The sequence below is a fragment of the Microtus ochrogaster genome, chromosome 15 (assembly GCF_000317375.1).
Source record: "Microtus ochrogaster isolate Prairie Vole_2 chromosome 15, MicOch1.0, whole genome shotgun sequence".
Taxonomy (NCBI): Eukaryota; Metazoa; Chordata; class Mammalia; order Rodentia; family Cricetidae; genus Microtus; species Microtus ochrogaster.
The window spans coordinates 15732078-15746801 of NC_022017.1; the positions used below are offsets into that span (position 1 = coordinate 15732078).

Below are 14724 nucleotides of genomic sequence, written 5' to 3' on the forward strand. Positions count from 1 at the left end.
CTGGTGTTTTGTCCTAGCAACAAAAGCCCAATACACGGACACTTGCTTGTTTCTTGGTTTCTATCTACTTCTGAGGTCTGGAGGTGAGGTGACTTGCCCAGTCATACCCTAACTCTTGGTGACAAAGCAAGAGAGGCTCCCAGGAAAACCAGATGGCGTTTACCAATCCTCCCCTCATGAGGGGCAACATCGGGCAACATCCTTTTATTCACAACAGAGGAAGCAAGCAGACTGAGAAGTACAAATCCGCTCAGTAAAGTTGGCAAGTTCTCCCATCCGTTCAAATCGCGCCTGATTTAGATTTTATATTTTAATTTAGTTTAGCCGATACATTATAACAAATCTGTATTTACATATGTATACATTGTATGCCTTTCCATCCGGGCAAATGTCTCTACCCAAATATTTATCATTTCTTTGTGAACATTCCTCCTCCTGTCCGGCTTCTGGAAGGTGAAAGGCAACGGTGCTGTCCGCAGTCGCCCCGTTTAAAGCACTGCGGGCCTTCCTACTCTTACCTACACTGTAACTTCTTCCTCAACACTCCGCATCCTGCCCTTCCCGCTAATTCGGGTTTTAAGGCGCATAACACACTTGGGCTTCAAAGATGACATTTTGTTTCTGGACATAAGACAGGGGGTAGATCTGTGGATACTCCATTGAACCTGGGGTCGGAGGTAGGAACCATCAGGCCCGGGCTCTCGAGACTGCGGCTTCCTCCACTGCTCAGGCGCCGCTCTAGCGGCGTCGCCCCGCCCTAGGTGGGCGAACCCATTCCCAGGAAGACAGGGGTGAAGAGAACCCTGAACTCTTCATGATGGTTCAAGCCATGCTCTGGCCAATCAGAAAGCTTCACTAATACCCGCCTCCAGCTGCATCCTCGGAGGCGTGCAGCGGTGATTGACATCATCTGAAGCCATTGGCCAAGCTGAGAGCAGTTAAAGGCAGAAACGTCTGTCCGCGTTGTACGGCGAAGGAGGACGGTTTTCCCCACCTCCTTCTTCTATTGGGTCTCGGAAGCCGCCGAGCGTTTAACAGCAACCAATCGGAGGGAGGAGGCGGATTGGTGATGGTTGCCTGGAGCCTGTTTGGCGCGACTCTTGGGACCAGTGGGACTAGTCGTTTGTGTCCCAACTCTACGGCAGGGGCCTGGACTTGAAGGCTGGGCTAGGAGCGGGTTCCGCTCCACCCCGCCCCGCCAGCACCTCTGCAGGCTGCCTGGGACCTTGAGGCCCAATGTCCACCCAACCCTAGCGCCCGTGCCTCCAACCATCGCGGTCTCAGGCCCTGGGATCAGCTGCCCCCAATACAAACCATCTTTCACCCCAACTCCATCCTTTGCTAGTGCCTGGTTACCATGGTGAAGCTAGCAGCCAAATGCATCCTGGCAGGTGAGTAGTAAAAACGCTGGAACGTGTGTTCCTGGGGGCCTGAGCCGTCCTAACTCAGGCAGTTTTGGTTCACGATTGCGTCCAATGTCTGTCTCCCATAGGAATGCCTGCAGTGACCAACAGACAGAATTCAGAAAGCCGGGGGCCGGGGGGGGGGGATGATTATTCCCTCTCCCCCTCCGACACACTTGTAGCTGTTGAGTTCCCTGTCTCCCTCTCATATTTTGAGGCCACTATCACCAAGTAGACTTATAGTACAAACACAGACTGTACTCCAAAGCTAGGCGTCAGTGACGCTGGCCTCGCAAAGTTCCCATCATTTACGCTGACCCCTCCCCCCATAACCAGGAAGACGGTGGGTGGGGTGGAGGGAAGTGGGTTACAGTGCTGCCAAGCTGAGAGTATATGGACTTGGGGTTTCCCCGGAAGTAAGAAAAGTAAGAATCTTGTTATTGTTGACCGGCATGGAAATAGCCTGCGCATTGCCTCGAGCATGGATGAATATTAACTAGATCCGTGGTACCGCACCCGTGGGTTTGCCTCGGGTCAGTCCGAACATTGAGAAGACCGTTTGCTTCGCTTGTAGACTGGTTAACAGCAACCACGTAGGCACCTGTATTTCATTCACTAGCACAGCACAGCAGGGTAGTTTCCGTGTGGTCCTGATATGACCACTGAGTGTTAGGGTTACTGGGGTGAACCCCTAGTGAAGATCATACACAGAATTCCCAGATCCGCCTGACTCCAGATCTCTGTTCTTGGGTTGGTTGGGTTGGCTACTTTTCTTGTTTTGACAACAAACTTGATGGGCAGCATCTTAAAGGACGAAGAGCTTATTGGGGCTCATGGTTCCGGGGGACAGTCCGTCATGGAGAGGAAGGCACAGTGGCAAGGGCCAGTGGCTGGGCTGGTCGCATTGCGTCCAGTCAGGAAGCAGATCCATGAGCACTGCTGCTCAGTACACTGTCCCCTTTTTCTCCAGTGGGGGCTCCAGCGTGTAAAATGGTGCCACCCACCTTTAGGGGTGGCCTCCCCCTTAATGAATTAACCTGACACACCCAGCCCATGATTCTTCTCTGTAATTAAGAAGTTAACATGGGGGTGGGGGAGTGTCTTTGGATCTTTATCCTACAGACTGAGAGTAGGGGATAGTACCCTTGATGATTTTTCTAATTTGAAAATAAAAAGGGTCACACAGAAAGATGAGTGACAGCCCTGACTCAGGCCCTATTGCTGCAGAAGGAACCCTGGCTCTCCAGAGCACCTCTAGTTCTCAGAGAGCCAGAGGAGGCAGTGTTGTGTAACAAAAGGATGTTGGTCAGTCTTCTCCCCAGCTCTGTTGCCTTGGACAGTGTTCAGCTTCTGCACGGGTAAGTTGGGGACATCTTCATTTTTCTAAAGTTAACTTTCTTTTTTTAAGTGGGGGCGGCTCAGCCTGCTGTTCTTTGCTCATTTCTCTTTAGCTGGTGAGCTCTCAAAAACCAAGAAGCTCTTGTCATAAGCCACTCTCTTGAGACTTGCTATGTACCGACCCCATGTCACACCCTAAGTGCAAGTCTCTTGCGAGTCCTCACAGCCACCAGCCAGCCCTCGGTCATCCTCATGTAAGATGAGGCAGGCAAGACTCATACTATGAAGCTGCTTGCCCTGGGTCCAGACCCAGCTACTGCACCTGCCACATGCTTCCAGCCCAGCCAAAGTCAGCAGTGGCTCTGGCCTTCACCCCAACCTGGTCCTCAGTCTACAGCTTCTGTGGCTTGAGACGGCGGGAGATAAAATGGCACAGTGGCCAGGCTCCTGTGTTTCATCTGTTTAACAAACAACACTGTGTAACAGGCAGGGGACACATTTGCTTATTAACACTGTAGCAATTCTATGAAGTAGGTACCGTTCGTCGTTAGCCTATTTTACAGATGTAACAAAGGAAGCACAGAGAGCACAACTACCTGACCTGATATCACACAGTTAGTGTGGAGCTGGGGTCTGGCCCCACATCTTTGCCCCTTTGGTGATGAATCTCTTGGGATGTGGGACAATAGTCATGCTTCCCTGGAGTGTAGGCATCTGTTCTATTGCTGCGAATCTGGTAGGATAGCCACCCTGGTAAAGACAGCAGAGGGACAGATGACCTCAGAGGCCACACAAGAAGCCAATTGAGATCTGCCTAGAAAGGACAGGATTTTGGACTTGGATTGGAGAGGGGACTGGAACATGTCCAGGGAACAAAAGGACAAGCATTGTACGTACGTCCAGATTTCCTATAAGGGACCATTGGAGATGGTTGGATGGTCAGCTAGAAGTTGACCAAAGAGAGCTGTGGATGCCTGCTGTGGGTGAAGGCGGGGACTCGGGGCCGTTCTGTTCTGTGACCCTGATGGGGTTGGGATGCAGTTGGCGGCAAGGAGAGTCGCGCAACAGTAATGGCAGAATCAGCTCTGGACATGCGAAGACTGCCAACCAGCAAGTTCTGCGACACACAGCAGTGGTGCAGAGTTGGAAGGACCCTGCGGAGCTAGGTGCAGGCCTCTGGGGAGGGACACTGCCTGGCTGGCACAGCATTCAGTTTCATCAACCCTAGGGCAATGTCACCACATGCCACATTGTCACCAGGACCTGTTTCCCCTGGCAGGGAACTCAGCTCAGCTTCAGAGTCAGGTGCCCCCAGCCCATTTCTGTGTTTTGAGACCTCGCAGCAGGTTCAAGCCAAATGTGGGACCTGTGTCCTGGTGACTGTCACGTAGGTGGCAAAGCAGCCTATCGGAGGCAAGGACACTGGGGTAGTCAGGTGCGGGGATCATCGTCTCCAGGGCTGAGCAGAGAAAAGCTCAAAGAGGGAGCTCCCAGTCCTGCGGATGATGTGTGGGCTCCTGGGATGGCTGTGGGTGGTGGGGGTAGGCTTGAGAGACAGCCCAGAATAGAAGAGCCAGGAAGAAGACAGTGGGATGCAGGAGGTGGTGGTGTTCCTAACCTGGGACAAGGAGGCTGGATACGTGGTGGTGTGGTAAGCAGGAAGACTGGGGTAGACGGAGAGGTCAACTCGGGTCTGTGGTGAGATATGGGCTTGGCTGTGGGCAAGCAAAATGCAGAAGACAGTGGAAGCCCCACAATGGCCATGGCTTCGGGGAACCCCGCACCCTGCAGCCACGTGGACTCACAGGCTCTCGAGGTTTCTCATGTTCCTTTCCTCGGATGCCCTGCTTCTCAGCTGCGTTGTCCGCCTTTTCACTTGTCATCCTGTTGCTCTGAGAATGTGTTTATCAGCTCCCCCGCCTCCCTGTGCTCCGATCCCTCCTAGCCCACACAGGAACTTCGCTGCCAGCCCTGGTGACTGGCAGTCAGCAGAAAGACTCACGAAATCAACCAAAACCAATCTGTGGGGGAATTTCCCAGGGAGAAAGAGCCAATTTCCTCCCAGGTTTAGGAACAGAATGGGAGTCAGGCTAGTGACTGACTACCTTCTGGGCTATCAACAAGACATGGGGAAGAATTGCTAGGCTATCTGCCCTGGGGTAGGTGGGACCCACAGACCCTGAGAGGCCATGATGCAAAGAGCCTCGAGGTAGCATTTGGGATGCTCAGCCAGACCAGCCTAGTAATCCAAGGCAGCATAAAAATCCTAGAGGGGTACCTCGCCTCTACGATCTGTCTTCACCCGTGACTTCAGTAAGGGGTGCAACACGGGAGGGAAGACATGGGAGGGAAGGGCTGTGAGGAGAGGAATGGCAGGAAATCAAGTCCTGAATGGCTCACTCGGCCCTAGCAGAAGTCTCTACCTCGAGACACCAGTTGTCATGTAGTTGTCTCACGAGAGAAAATGACAGGTGGGCGGAGTCAAAGGGGAACAGTGTCCAGAACTGCATGCAGACTGGAGAAGGCAGACAGAGGAAGCCACTGTGAAAGGGACTGAAGACAGAGATTGGTGCTGGTGATGTCCCTGAGGGTCAGGGACATGCGCACGCAGAAAGCAGGTGCCCGGTAATACCTGGGCAATGGGCATGATAACCCTGCACATGTAAAACAGCCAGATCAGCAGGGGTCAAGGCTACAGGTGGAAGAGTGGAGGGGGCAAGGCACCCTGAACCATCCCTATGACAGCACTGGAAGAACTCCCCGGTGAAACCGCTCCCTTTTATCATGCAAAAGACTCAGACCTGGGCCTGAAAACTGACAAGGAACTTTATGATGTGTGAGTTCCTGGAGCTGCTTGAACAAGGACTGAGAAGGGCTCAGCCCAGCTGGGCCAAGTGGCTATAGGATATGACTGCGGATATGGGGGGGGGGCGCGGAGATGTTCCCATGACTCAGCATTCACCTAGCACAATGAAATGAAGTACCTCACTTGAAAATGGGTTTCCTCTGGGTGATGATGGTGCACGCCTTTAATGTCAGTACTTGGGAGGCAAAGACAGGCAGATCTCAGTGAGTTCAAGGCTAGCCTGGAATACAAAGTGAGTTCCAGGGCAGCCAGGACTACACAGAGAAACCCTGTCTTGGAAAAAAAAAATTAGTTTTCACCAACGTCATGATGGAGGAAGCAACAGAGACAGCTGACCTAAGATTGTGGGAGCACATGGACTCTGGGCCAACAGTTAGGGAGCCTGCATGGGGCCGACCTAGACCCTTTGCATGTGTGTGACAGTTGTGTAGCTTGGTCTGTTTGTCAGGCTCCTAGAAGTGAGATCAGGGCCTGTCCCTGGCGCTTAGCAGGATTTTAGGAACCTGTTCTCCATGCTGGATCACCTTGTGGGAGGAGCTCAGTCCTACCTCAACATGATGTGCCTTGCTGTGCTCAAGCCATGGGAGGCCTGCTCCTTTCTGAGTGGAGACAGAGGAGAAGTTGGTAGATAGGGAGGGGGTAGATGAGAGTGAGGGGGGAGAAGGGGAGGAAGGAGGGGAAACTGATCAGTATATAAAATAAAAGAAGAAATGTTAATAAAAAATGAGCAGAAGAAAATGAGTTTTCACAGAGCGAAGGCAACCTCTGGACATCTTTACCGTCAGTGTAGATGAGAACGCAGGCAGTGGCTCGGCCAGGTGAGGTCACGAGCTGGCTTCTCACTCCTTTTGCTGGCCAGACTCTAGAGTAAATTGGAGTTTGAAAGTGACAGGTTTTCCCATGGGGTGTGCTTTGGTGGAAGAGTGTCACTTCTGTTGCCAGGGCTCAGGAGCCCTCCTTAACCCCTGTTACCTGCTAGGTCATTCTGGTTGACAGGGCTGTGAGGTGTATAGAGATGTAGTCTGTCCTTGGTAAGCTCTCAAGATGGGCCTCCTGGACCAGTTACCCTGCTGGCTACCTCCCTGCTTATCGCAAGAGCTGCAGACATACGCTCTGAAAACTCAGCGAAGTTTCTGGTTTCATATCAAGCCCTCTAGAGTAGGAGGAGGCTCTGGTGCCTGATGGGACCCGAGTGATATCTGTCCCTCTGCTCTGGCTTCAGGAGATCCAGCTGTAGGCAAGACAGCCCTGGTGCAGATGTTCCGCAGCGACGGGACCCATTTCCAGAAGAACTACACTCTGGTAAGCTGGGGCTGGAGAGTCCCCACCTGGTCACAATGTAAAGACACATGACAGTTAACCGTGAGAGAATGACTTAGCAAAACCCCCAAGCAATGTCCTAAGAGGCTGAAGAAAGGACAGGGAAATGGTGACATGGAGATCCAGTTTCCACTGGCCACCAGTAAAGGACTGTGTCCTGAGGGGACTGGCCAGGATGCCACAGTTGCCAGGAACAGTGGAGGTCTGGGAGTGGGAGGTTGTCAGGGCCTCTGATTTCTGCTTGGCTGGGATTTCTCTGCAGGGAGGTGGGGTCTTGCCTTGTTCTGGGCCACCCCACTGCGGGGCCCCCTAATGCCCATGATCTTGGTGTCCCCTGCAGACAACAGGTGTGGATTTGGTGGTGAAGACAGTGCCAGTTCTTGACACAAATGACAGTGTGGTGAGTGGTGGCCTGAAGCCAGGGCGCTTGGGGCTGCTCCTGTGGGCCAGGGGGCCCTCCCTGCAAGGGACATGGAGCAATGACACAGGGCATCTTTGAGGGAGGGCCTGAGGAGGGAGAGGAGGACTGGGATGTAGGCCTTACCAAAAGAACTTGGTATCTTTTGTCTGAGTTCTTAACAGGATCCCTGCAGAGACCCCACAACTCTTGAGGGTGAACGGCACAATGCCATGTTTGTGTAGCTGCTCCCACTCACCGGGTCCTTAAGGAGAACCCTGAGCAAAATGAAAGACACGGGCATCCCTGATACCACAAGAAAGGCTGACACTGGAGCCACTGTGCAGGGCAGGTCACGGAGGGACAGCGCTGCTTGCCGGGGGTTCAGAGCCAGGCAGAGGGGATTGCACCAGGAGGGGGCTCAGGGAGCTCGGAGGACTCGGCTGGCTCCAGCAGCAGCATTGTGGATGGTCTCTGCCTGGGCTGGGAAGGCTGGGTGCCTTGTGTCCAGAGTACACGCTCACACATCGCAGAGCGGTGACAGGCTGCCCTACTTTACGCACCGTCCCCAGGCTTCCTCCGTGACCTCCTTTATCAAGAATCCTTATGTGATCTGAGAATCCATTTGGTTAACAGAGTACAGAGTGGCCTTCTGGACACCGGAACACTTGTCAGCCTGCTTAGTGTTCTGGGCCGCCAGGTGGGCAGTCAGGCTGCTCCTGCGATGTTTGTGCTTGGGGTTGGGAAAGGTGAGCCAGGTCACCATGCCAGGTGGGTGGAAGCTATGCCTCTGCCCTTCGGGCACTCTGGACTGTGCTCGCCGTCTCTCTGGGACTTGGAGAAGGCAGAGCATGTGTGAAAGCACCCATGCACATGGCATGTTTGCTCTGTCTGCTGTTGAGCCACGTCCACAGAGAGCTGGTGGGAAACCTTGTCTTGACTCTTGCCGTGTTCCTTTCCCTTCTGAGATGCACTTTTCTGGTCCCAGGAACTCTTCATTTTTGACTCTGCCGGCAAGGAGCTGTTCTCTGAAATGCTGGATAAATTGGCAAGTAGTGTGTTCTTTCTTCCTGCCCATCTCCACCACCCCCTTCTCCCCAGCCCTTCCTCCAGTGGCACTCCCCGAAGGGATACTCTGGGCCATCGGAAGTAGCCAGGCAGGATCCTCTGAGGGGCATCCCTCCCAGCTGGGGCTTTGGGCCCTTGACAAGTAGGTGTTCCTGCTTGCTCAATATGGCCACGCCCTGCTCTGGAATGTGCCAGAAATGAATCTGTCTCTCCAGCCTGCTATTTCTGAACAGTCCCTTCTGGGGGGTCTTACAGCCCTCCCTGACCTCCCAGTGCAGGACCACTGATTCCTTCCCCCCTAGGGACGCCTACAGCCAGAAAAGAGGCTCTGCCCCACACACACACCAAGAAGGGTTATCCCATTGGCCTTGTTCTGCCAAGTTATCCAGAACAGAGGACTCTGCAGGCCCACACGATCAGAGCAGGGCCTAATTGTATAGGGAGGTGGTACCAGAGCCTGAGCACCAGAGGGAGAGCCCACAGCCAGGCAGGGGCATCCTGTGACCCCCATCATGGGCTGGCAGCAGGATATTTAAGGACTCCTAGGCCGACAGTCCATGTGGAACCCCAACTCTTCACTGGGTGACAGAGCCCCCTCCAGGTGTTATTGTAGGGTGATTAGGGCTGATGGCAACACCCTGGGAGAAGCCAGAAGTGGTCCCAAGTTTTCACTAGTCCTCAAGTGAAAAGCCCACCTTTATGAAAAAGACTAGACATTGAGGATACCGGCATCACCCTTTGTGGCCCACAGTGTGGGAGAACACCGTAGCCTTGTAGTGGCGGCCCTCATAGAACTATGATATGTAAGTTAGTAGAACCGTAGTGGAGAAGAGTGGGCTTCTGGGTGGAAAACAGCCCTGTCCCCACTCCTGGCCACCCCTTGAGCCTGTCATCCAAGGCCAGTTATCGTCCTCTCTGAGCTGTTTTCTTCAGCTGCAAAGACTCTCCCAGACAGCCCTACCCTGGGCAGTGCAGTGATGCACTTGCAGCCCCAGTGAGAGGTGCCTGGCAGTCACTGTTCACCAAGGTTCCAGCTCGCCTCTCCCACATGAGTGCCACTGAGCCTGGCCTCTGTTCGTTCTGTGCTGGACGGTGGCTGTCTGTGAGTGTGACAGTTTCCCAGCTCACAGCCCCCTCTCATCCACCTCCCTGAATGCCTGGTTTCCCCCGTCCCTGTTACATCCCTGAAATGTTCTTCTCCTGTCCCCTGCTTAGTGGGAAAACCCCAACGTCCTGTGTCTCGTCTACGATGTGACCAATGAGCAGTCCTTCAACAGCTGCACCAAGTGGCTGGAGAAGGTGCGGGCCCAGACTCCGGGTACCTTCCTCCCAGGTAGGAACTGCAGAGAGCCCCCTGCCCAGCAGTGCCTCTGTCCTTCAGCCCAAGGGCTTCAGGTCACTACACACGCCACTGTGGGAGTAGAACGAACAGGGGCCTGGATCTCTGAATCTTTGACCTCAACGTCCTTCACTGTGCCCTTGCTCTGCCTCCCTAAGCCTGGGGTGGGGAGACAGTGCCACCCACCAGGAAGTGTTGTGAGGGTCTGGATAATAAGAAGGAAGGGTGCTGCATTCTGAATTGATGTTTCCAGAACGCGAACTCCGGGGAGGAATCTCTCATTTTGCCCAGGACGCAGGGCACAAGTTACATTCCAGCTCTGTTGTCACTTCTGCATGCCTTAAATCAGTTTCTTTCTCATCCCTGTGTGAGATCAACAAATTCTCCTCATTAGAGGCCGGGGAAAGCAGCCTCCAGAGACGGGCTGAGAAATTAGCGCAGCTGAGGCAGCTGGGAACGGAGCTCAATTACCTGAGTCCCTGACTCCGAGCCCAGGCCCAAGATTAGCATTAATGACCATGTCTGATGTTGGTTCCATGTGCTGGGAATTGTCACAAATGCTCTTCTGAACTTGGTCCAGGCCTGCCTGGCGCTTACAGCCCCAAGGAGATGAGAAATGTAGATATAGTTGACGCCATGAGAGAACTCTGAGCTGCTTGTGCACAGCGAAGCCAACCTGTCCTCTGTGGCCCTTGGGGACATTCCCTACTGGTACATGCCCCCTCAAGTGGTCAGCTCTGTCACCTGATGTGTCACACACCCCCCTCTGCAGCTGACCTCCCATCCTGCCCCTTCAAAACACAATATTGTGGTTATTCCTTTTGAGCAGGTGTTTTAGTGGGGACTAAGACAGACCTGGCTGGCCGACGAACAGTGGATACTGCGCAGGCCCAGGCGTGGGCACTGGGTCAAGGCCTGGAATTCTTTGAAACATCTGTGGTGAGTACCCCCACCCTCTGAGCCACTAATCTGGGGGAGCTCTGTGCTGGTGATTTGTTCATGACCCCAGATGCGTGTAGTGGTTCTGCTCCCAGATGCAAATCTAAGTCTTGCGTTCCACCCAGAATGGTCAGTGTGTATCGTGAGTCTTCTGTGTGGCACCAGGAAGCAGGGCAGACAGCCCACCCTAGGCAAGGCTGTGTACATTTCAGAAAGACTTTGTAGTGGAAGGTGTTCCATCTCCCTGACCTTTGAACTGTGTGAGAGCTGCTGAAGGGCACAGCGCTATCGGCTCTCAGTTTCAGTGCAGCCTCCCTGAGAACTCTGTGAGACAGGAGTTGTCCTGTCCCCAGTTCAGCACTGGAGTGAAAATTGACAGCCCAGACCAATATGACCAGGGTATACCCAACCCCCAGACCCCCAGCTTCCCATCCTACAGGAACATCTAGCATCTTCTCTGATGTGAGAGCCCTCCTGCAGTGAGAGATGGCTCCCTGGCATCATCAGGGCTGTCCAGCACAGTGGCACACCTTCTTATATTTGGAGCGTTAAAAGTTAGGGCTTCTGGACACGTGCTTCTGGCCACACCACATACCTGTCCTGAGCCTCCCACCACAGGCATGCAGATGGCCCGGACACCGGTGTCTCGTCAGAAGCCACAGCCCTCCCTCAGGAGCATCATTGAAGAGTCCTGTTAGACCTGCAGTGGCTCCGTTGTGTGAGGTCTAACTTTGAGGTCTCTAGGCCCAATGCTTTGGCTTCCCAAAGAAGTCAGTGGGGGAGTGCGTACCCTGGTGTCACCTCCTCCAGCCGCAGGCTCTGTCACACCTACAGGACAACCTGTGCCTCTAGTGTCCCCCACTGGCACACTTCCCCAGCCAAAGCATAGCCTTCAGGGCATGTGTTAGAGCTGAACAGGCTCTGCACACACCCCCCCCCCAGGAATGGGATGTCCACCATGGGGCCTTAGGCTCCTCAGCTGTAAATGGGGATAGAACCTGCCCTTTGCTGATTGTCGCATGAGGGAATGTAAGACACTCAACACAATGTCCAATCTAACTGAGTAGACACTCAGCGTGCTTGCTAGCTTTTTAAAACAGAAATGATTCCCTAAAATGGTGTTTTTGCTATTACTACTTATGAAACCCTAGAGCCAGTGGCTGGTACAGAGATGGATGTTACCCCTGCCTTGAGTCCAGTTATCACAATCCGAGATTAATGGCGTTCAAATGAGAGCTTGCACTGCACAGGTCTCCCTGGCTATGCCGTGTCATGCACCTTTAAGTGAGCAGTGAGCTGCATACCCACAACTCCCCGTTCCCTCCCCCTCTGCCTTCATCAGTCACCATCTCCTCCCCCAACACCCATATTTCCCAGAAATTAAAACCTGTCTGAACACATCAGTCACCCAAGGCTACTGGTCAGCTCTATGCAGGTGTCAGAAGGATGCGTATAAATCCTGCTTGAAGAGGCTGTGGTTGGACACTTGGTATTAACTGTGCGAGTTAACTAGTCCCCCCTGAGTTGCCGCTAACAGGAGCGCCACTGGCGGATCGGTTAAGAAAGCTGTAATTAAAAAAGGAACATAACCCAATGTGGTTTGAGATGCTGCCAAGCCCATCTCCTCGCTTCTCCCGAAGTGCAGCAGCCTCGAGGAGGAACCTCCATGGCCCTTTGCCTTTTAAACATCCCTCCACGTCTGGCATTTCAAGCCCCCCCAAAAAGTCAAAAAGAACTTCTTTGAACAAAGATTAAAGATTTTTCTAGACCGAAATCAAACCCATTGTTTATCGCTGAGGCAAGATTATGCATAGAATGCAGGGGCAAGGGCAAGGCCAAGTTCACGGCTCTGTTGGGGGGAGCACCCTCCCAGGCAGCTGGGGGTCTGCCTGCCTGCCTTTTGATTGTGTAAATTACCTTTTGTGTTCTGGAGGTGTCCGTCAAAGGCAGCTCCTCCTGTCTCTGTTGCTCAGTTAGCAGACAGACCAGAGAGGTTGTGTTTCTCTTCCCCATTGCACAGCTAAGGAAGAATAGCACTAAGACCAGGACGCAGCCCTGTCCAGGGAAACGTGAGCACTTCAGGTCTTCCAGAAGGAGTATGCACCCTTCACCTCCTCACAGGACCTGCTTGCGGGCTCTTGGTGACAATTCTAAGTAAACCAAGGGCTAGTGTGGGCCTACCCCAGACGTCATCTCTCAACAGCCTGCTCTGTCAGTGTCCAAAGTGAGCAAGATGATAATCAGTCATTGGCTAACAGGGCTTCTGTTGCTGGCAGCCCCCTTAATGCATTTGGAAAATAGTTCAATTTCCATCTACTTCCAAGCACTCCGTGGTGTCTGCTGAGGCTCCTGGGCATTGAATTCCTTAAGTTTAATGATGGGTTCTCCCGGCTTGTGCTATGGAGAGCTTCTGACTTCGGCTAGAAGCCCTCCCTTAAGATTTCCTAGCCCCCCTTCCCTCCACTCGGCGCTTAAGGACACTTTGGGGGTGTTATTCAGTGACATTGACTGCCTGGGACATGATGGCCACACAAGCAGAGGTGAGGCTGACTCGGCTCTCATGCCTGGGCGGGGGGGGAGCTTAGCAGGTGCTCGCTGGGCTCCCAGTGCACTCTTGGCATTGAGCCCTGGTTTTTCTTGGCCAGCAGCTTCCCCTGGTTGCACTTGCTTCTCCCTCGCTGTGGGGTCCAGGCAGCTCTCCCCCCAGGACTGGTACCGTTATCTCCAGCCTGAGATCAGGATGCGCTGTCCAGCTGGGCCACTCCACCCTCTGGTTTCATCACTCCTCTGTAAAGTGCAGACACGCCAGCTTCTGTGATATTCCTCCCATTCCATCAGGGACACTTCAGGGCCTCGTATTACGCTCTGCTGTGCCTTTGACAGCCACGGAAAAGCTTTCCAACAGGCCCTTGTACACTCTTGGCTGCATCTCCTGTCTGCAGTGTGATGGGTTCTCTGCCACTTTGTTTTTAAAAATACCTAGATGGTGTGGTGGTGTGTACCTGTAATTCTAATGCTCAGGAGACTGAAGTGGGAAGATAAAGTATTTAAGGCCAGCATGGACTACATAGCAAGACCCTGTCTTAAACTGATGATAATGCCGATGGTGATGCTGGTGGTGGTGATGGTGGTGATGATGTTGGTGGTGGTGATGATGATGATAATAATGGTGATCATGGTGATGGTGATGATTATAGTGATGATAATGATGATGGTGGTGGTGATGATGATGGTGGTGATAGTGGTGATGATAGTGATGATAATGGTAATGATAGTGGTGATGATGGTGGTGGTTATGGTGATAATGGTGGTGATGATGATGATGATGCGTGGTGATGATAATGATGATGATGGTGGTGGTGATGATGATGATGATGGTAGAGATGATGGTGGTGATGGTGATGATAGAAATGATGGTGACGATGGTGGTGATGGTAGTAATGATAATGATGATGGTGATGATGGTGGTGATGGTGGTGGTGATTGTGATGGTAGTGGTGATGATGATGGTGATGATGATGGTGGTGATAGTGGTGATGATAGTGATGATAATGGTGATGATGGTGGTGGTTATGGTGATAATGGTGGTGATGATAATGATGATGGTGGTGATGATGATGATGGTAGTGGTGATGATGATGGTGGTGGTGGCTAGGGATGTAACTCAGGAAAGTGCTTATCTAGTGCATAGCACTCTGAATTAGCACTGTTGAACACTCTATAATCCCAAAACTCCAGAGGTAGAATCAGGGAGATCAGAAATACAAGGTCAGCCTTAGCTATAGTGAGTTTGAGGCCAGCCAAAGTTACAGGAGACTTTATCTCACAAAACATATAAAAGTTATCTGAGAGACAGGTTCCTGTGTTGAAGCCCCTGGTGTTGCAATGTTAGGTCCAGTTTTTAAAAAAAAAAAAAAAGAAAAGAAAAGAAAAAGAAAACCAACTCGGGAGATAGGAAAGACAAAAGCAAGCAAGCAAACAACAAACAGGCACCCTCATTGCAGGTGGTTGGTGGCCATGGTGTCAGGACAGTGCCCTTCCTTTTTTTTTTTTT

The 14724-nt window shown here is 52.6% G+C and overlaps 1 protein-coding gene across 2 annotated transcripts in view; it reads left to right on the top strand.

Annotated features, from left to right (window-relative positions):
• The first annotated feature begins 1026 nt into the window (after nucleotides 1-1026).
• The window catches only part of Ift27 (intraflagellar transport 27), a 14678-nt gene continuing 980 nt past the window's right edge, over nucleotides 1027-14724 (top strand). Inside the window, exons 1-6 of one of the 2 annotated variants that reach the window (XM_005354254.3) lie at nucleotides 1028-1391; nucleotides 6830-6909; nucleotides 7268-7327; nucleotides 8313-8372; nucleotides 9608-9725; nucleotides 10561-10670. In XM_005354254.3, the coding sequence (XP_005354311.1) occupies nucleotides 1358-1391; nucleotides 6830-6909; nucleotides 7268-7327; nucleotides 8313-8372; nucleotides 9608-9725; nucleotides 10561-10670 (462 nt within the window). In that variant the 5' untranslated portion in view covers nucleotides 1028-1357. Of the gene's footprint in view, nucleotides 1392-6829; nucleotides 6910-7267; nucleotides 7328-8312; nucleotides 8373-9607; nucleotides 9726-10560; nucleotides 10671-14724 lie in introns of both variants that reach the window. The other variant, XM_026782805.1, reaches the window with a different exon arrangement.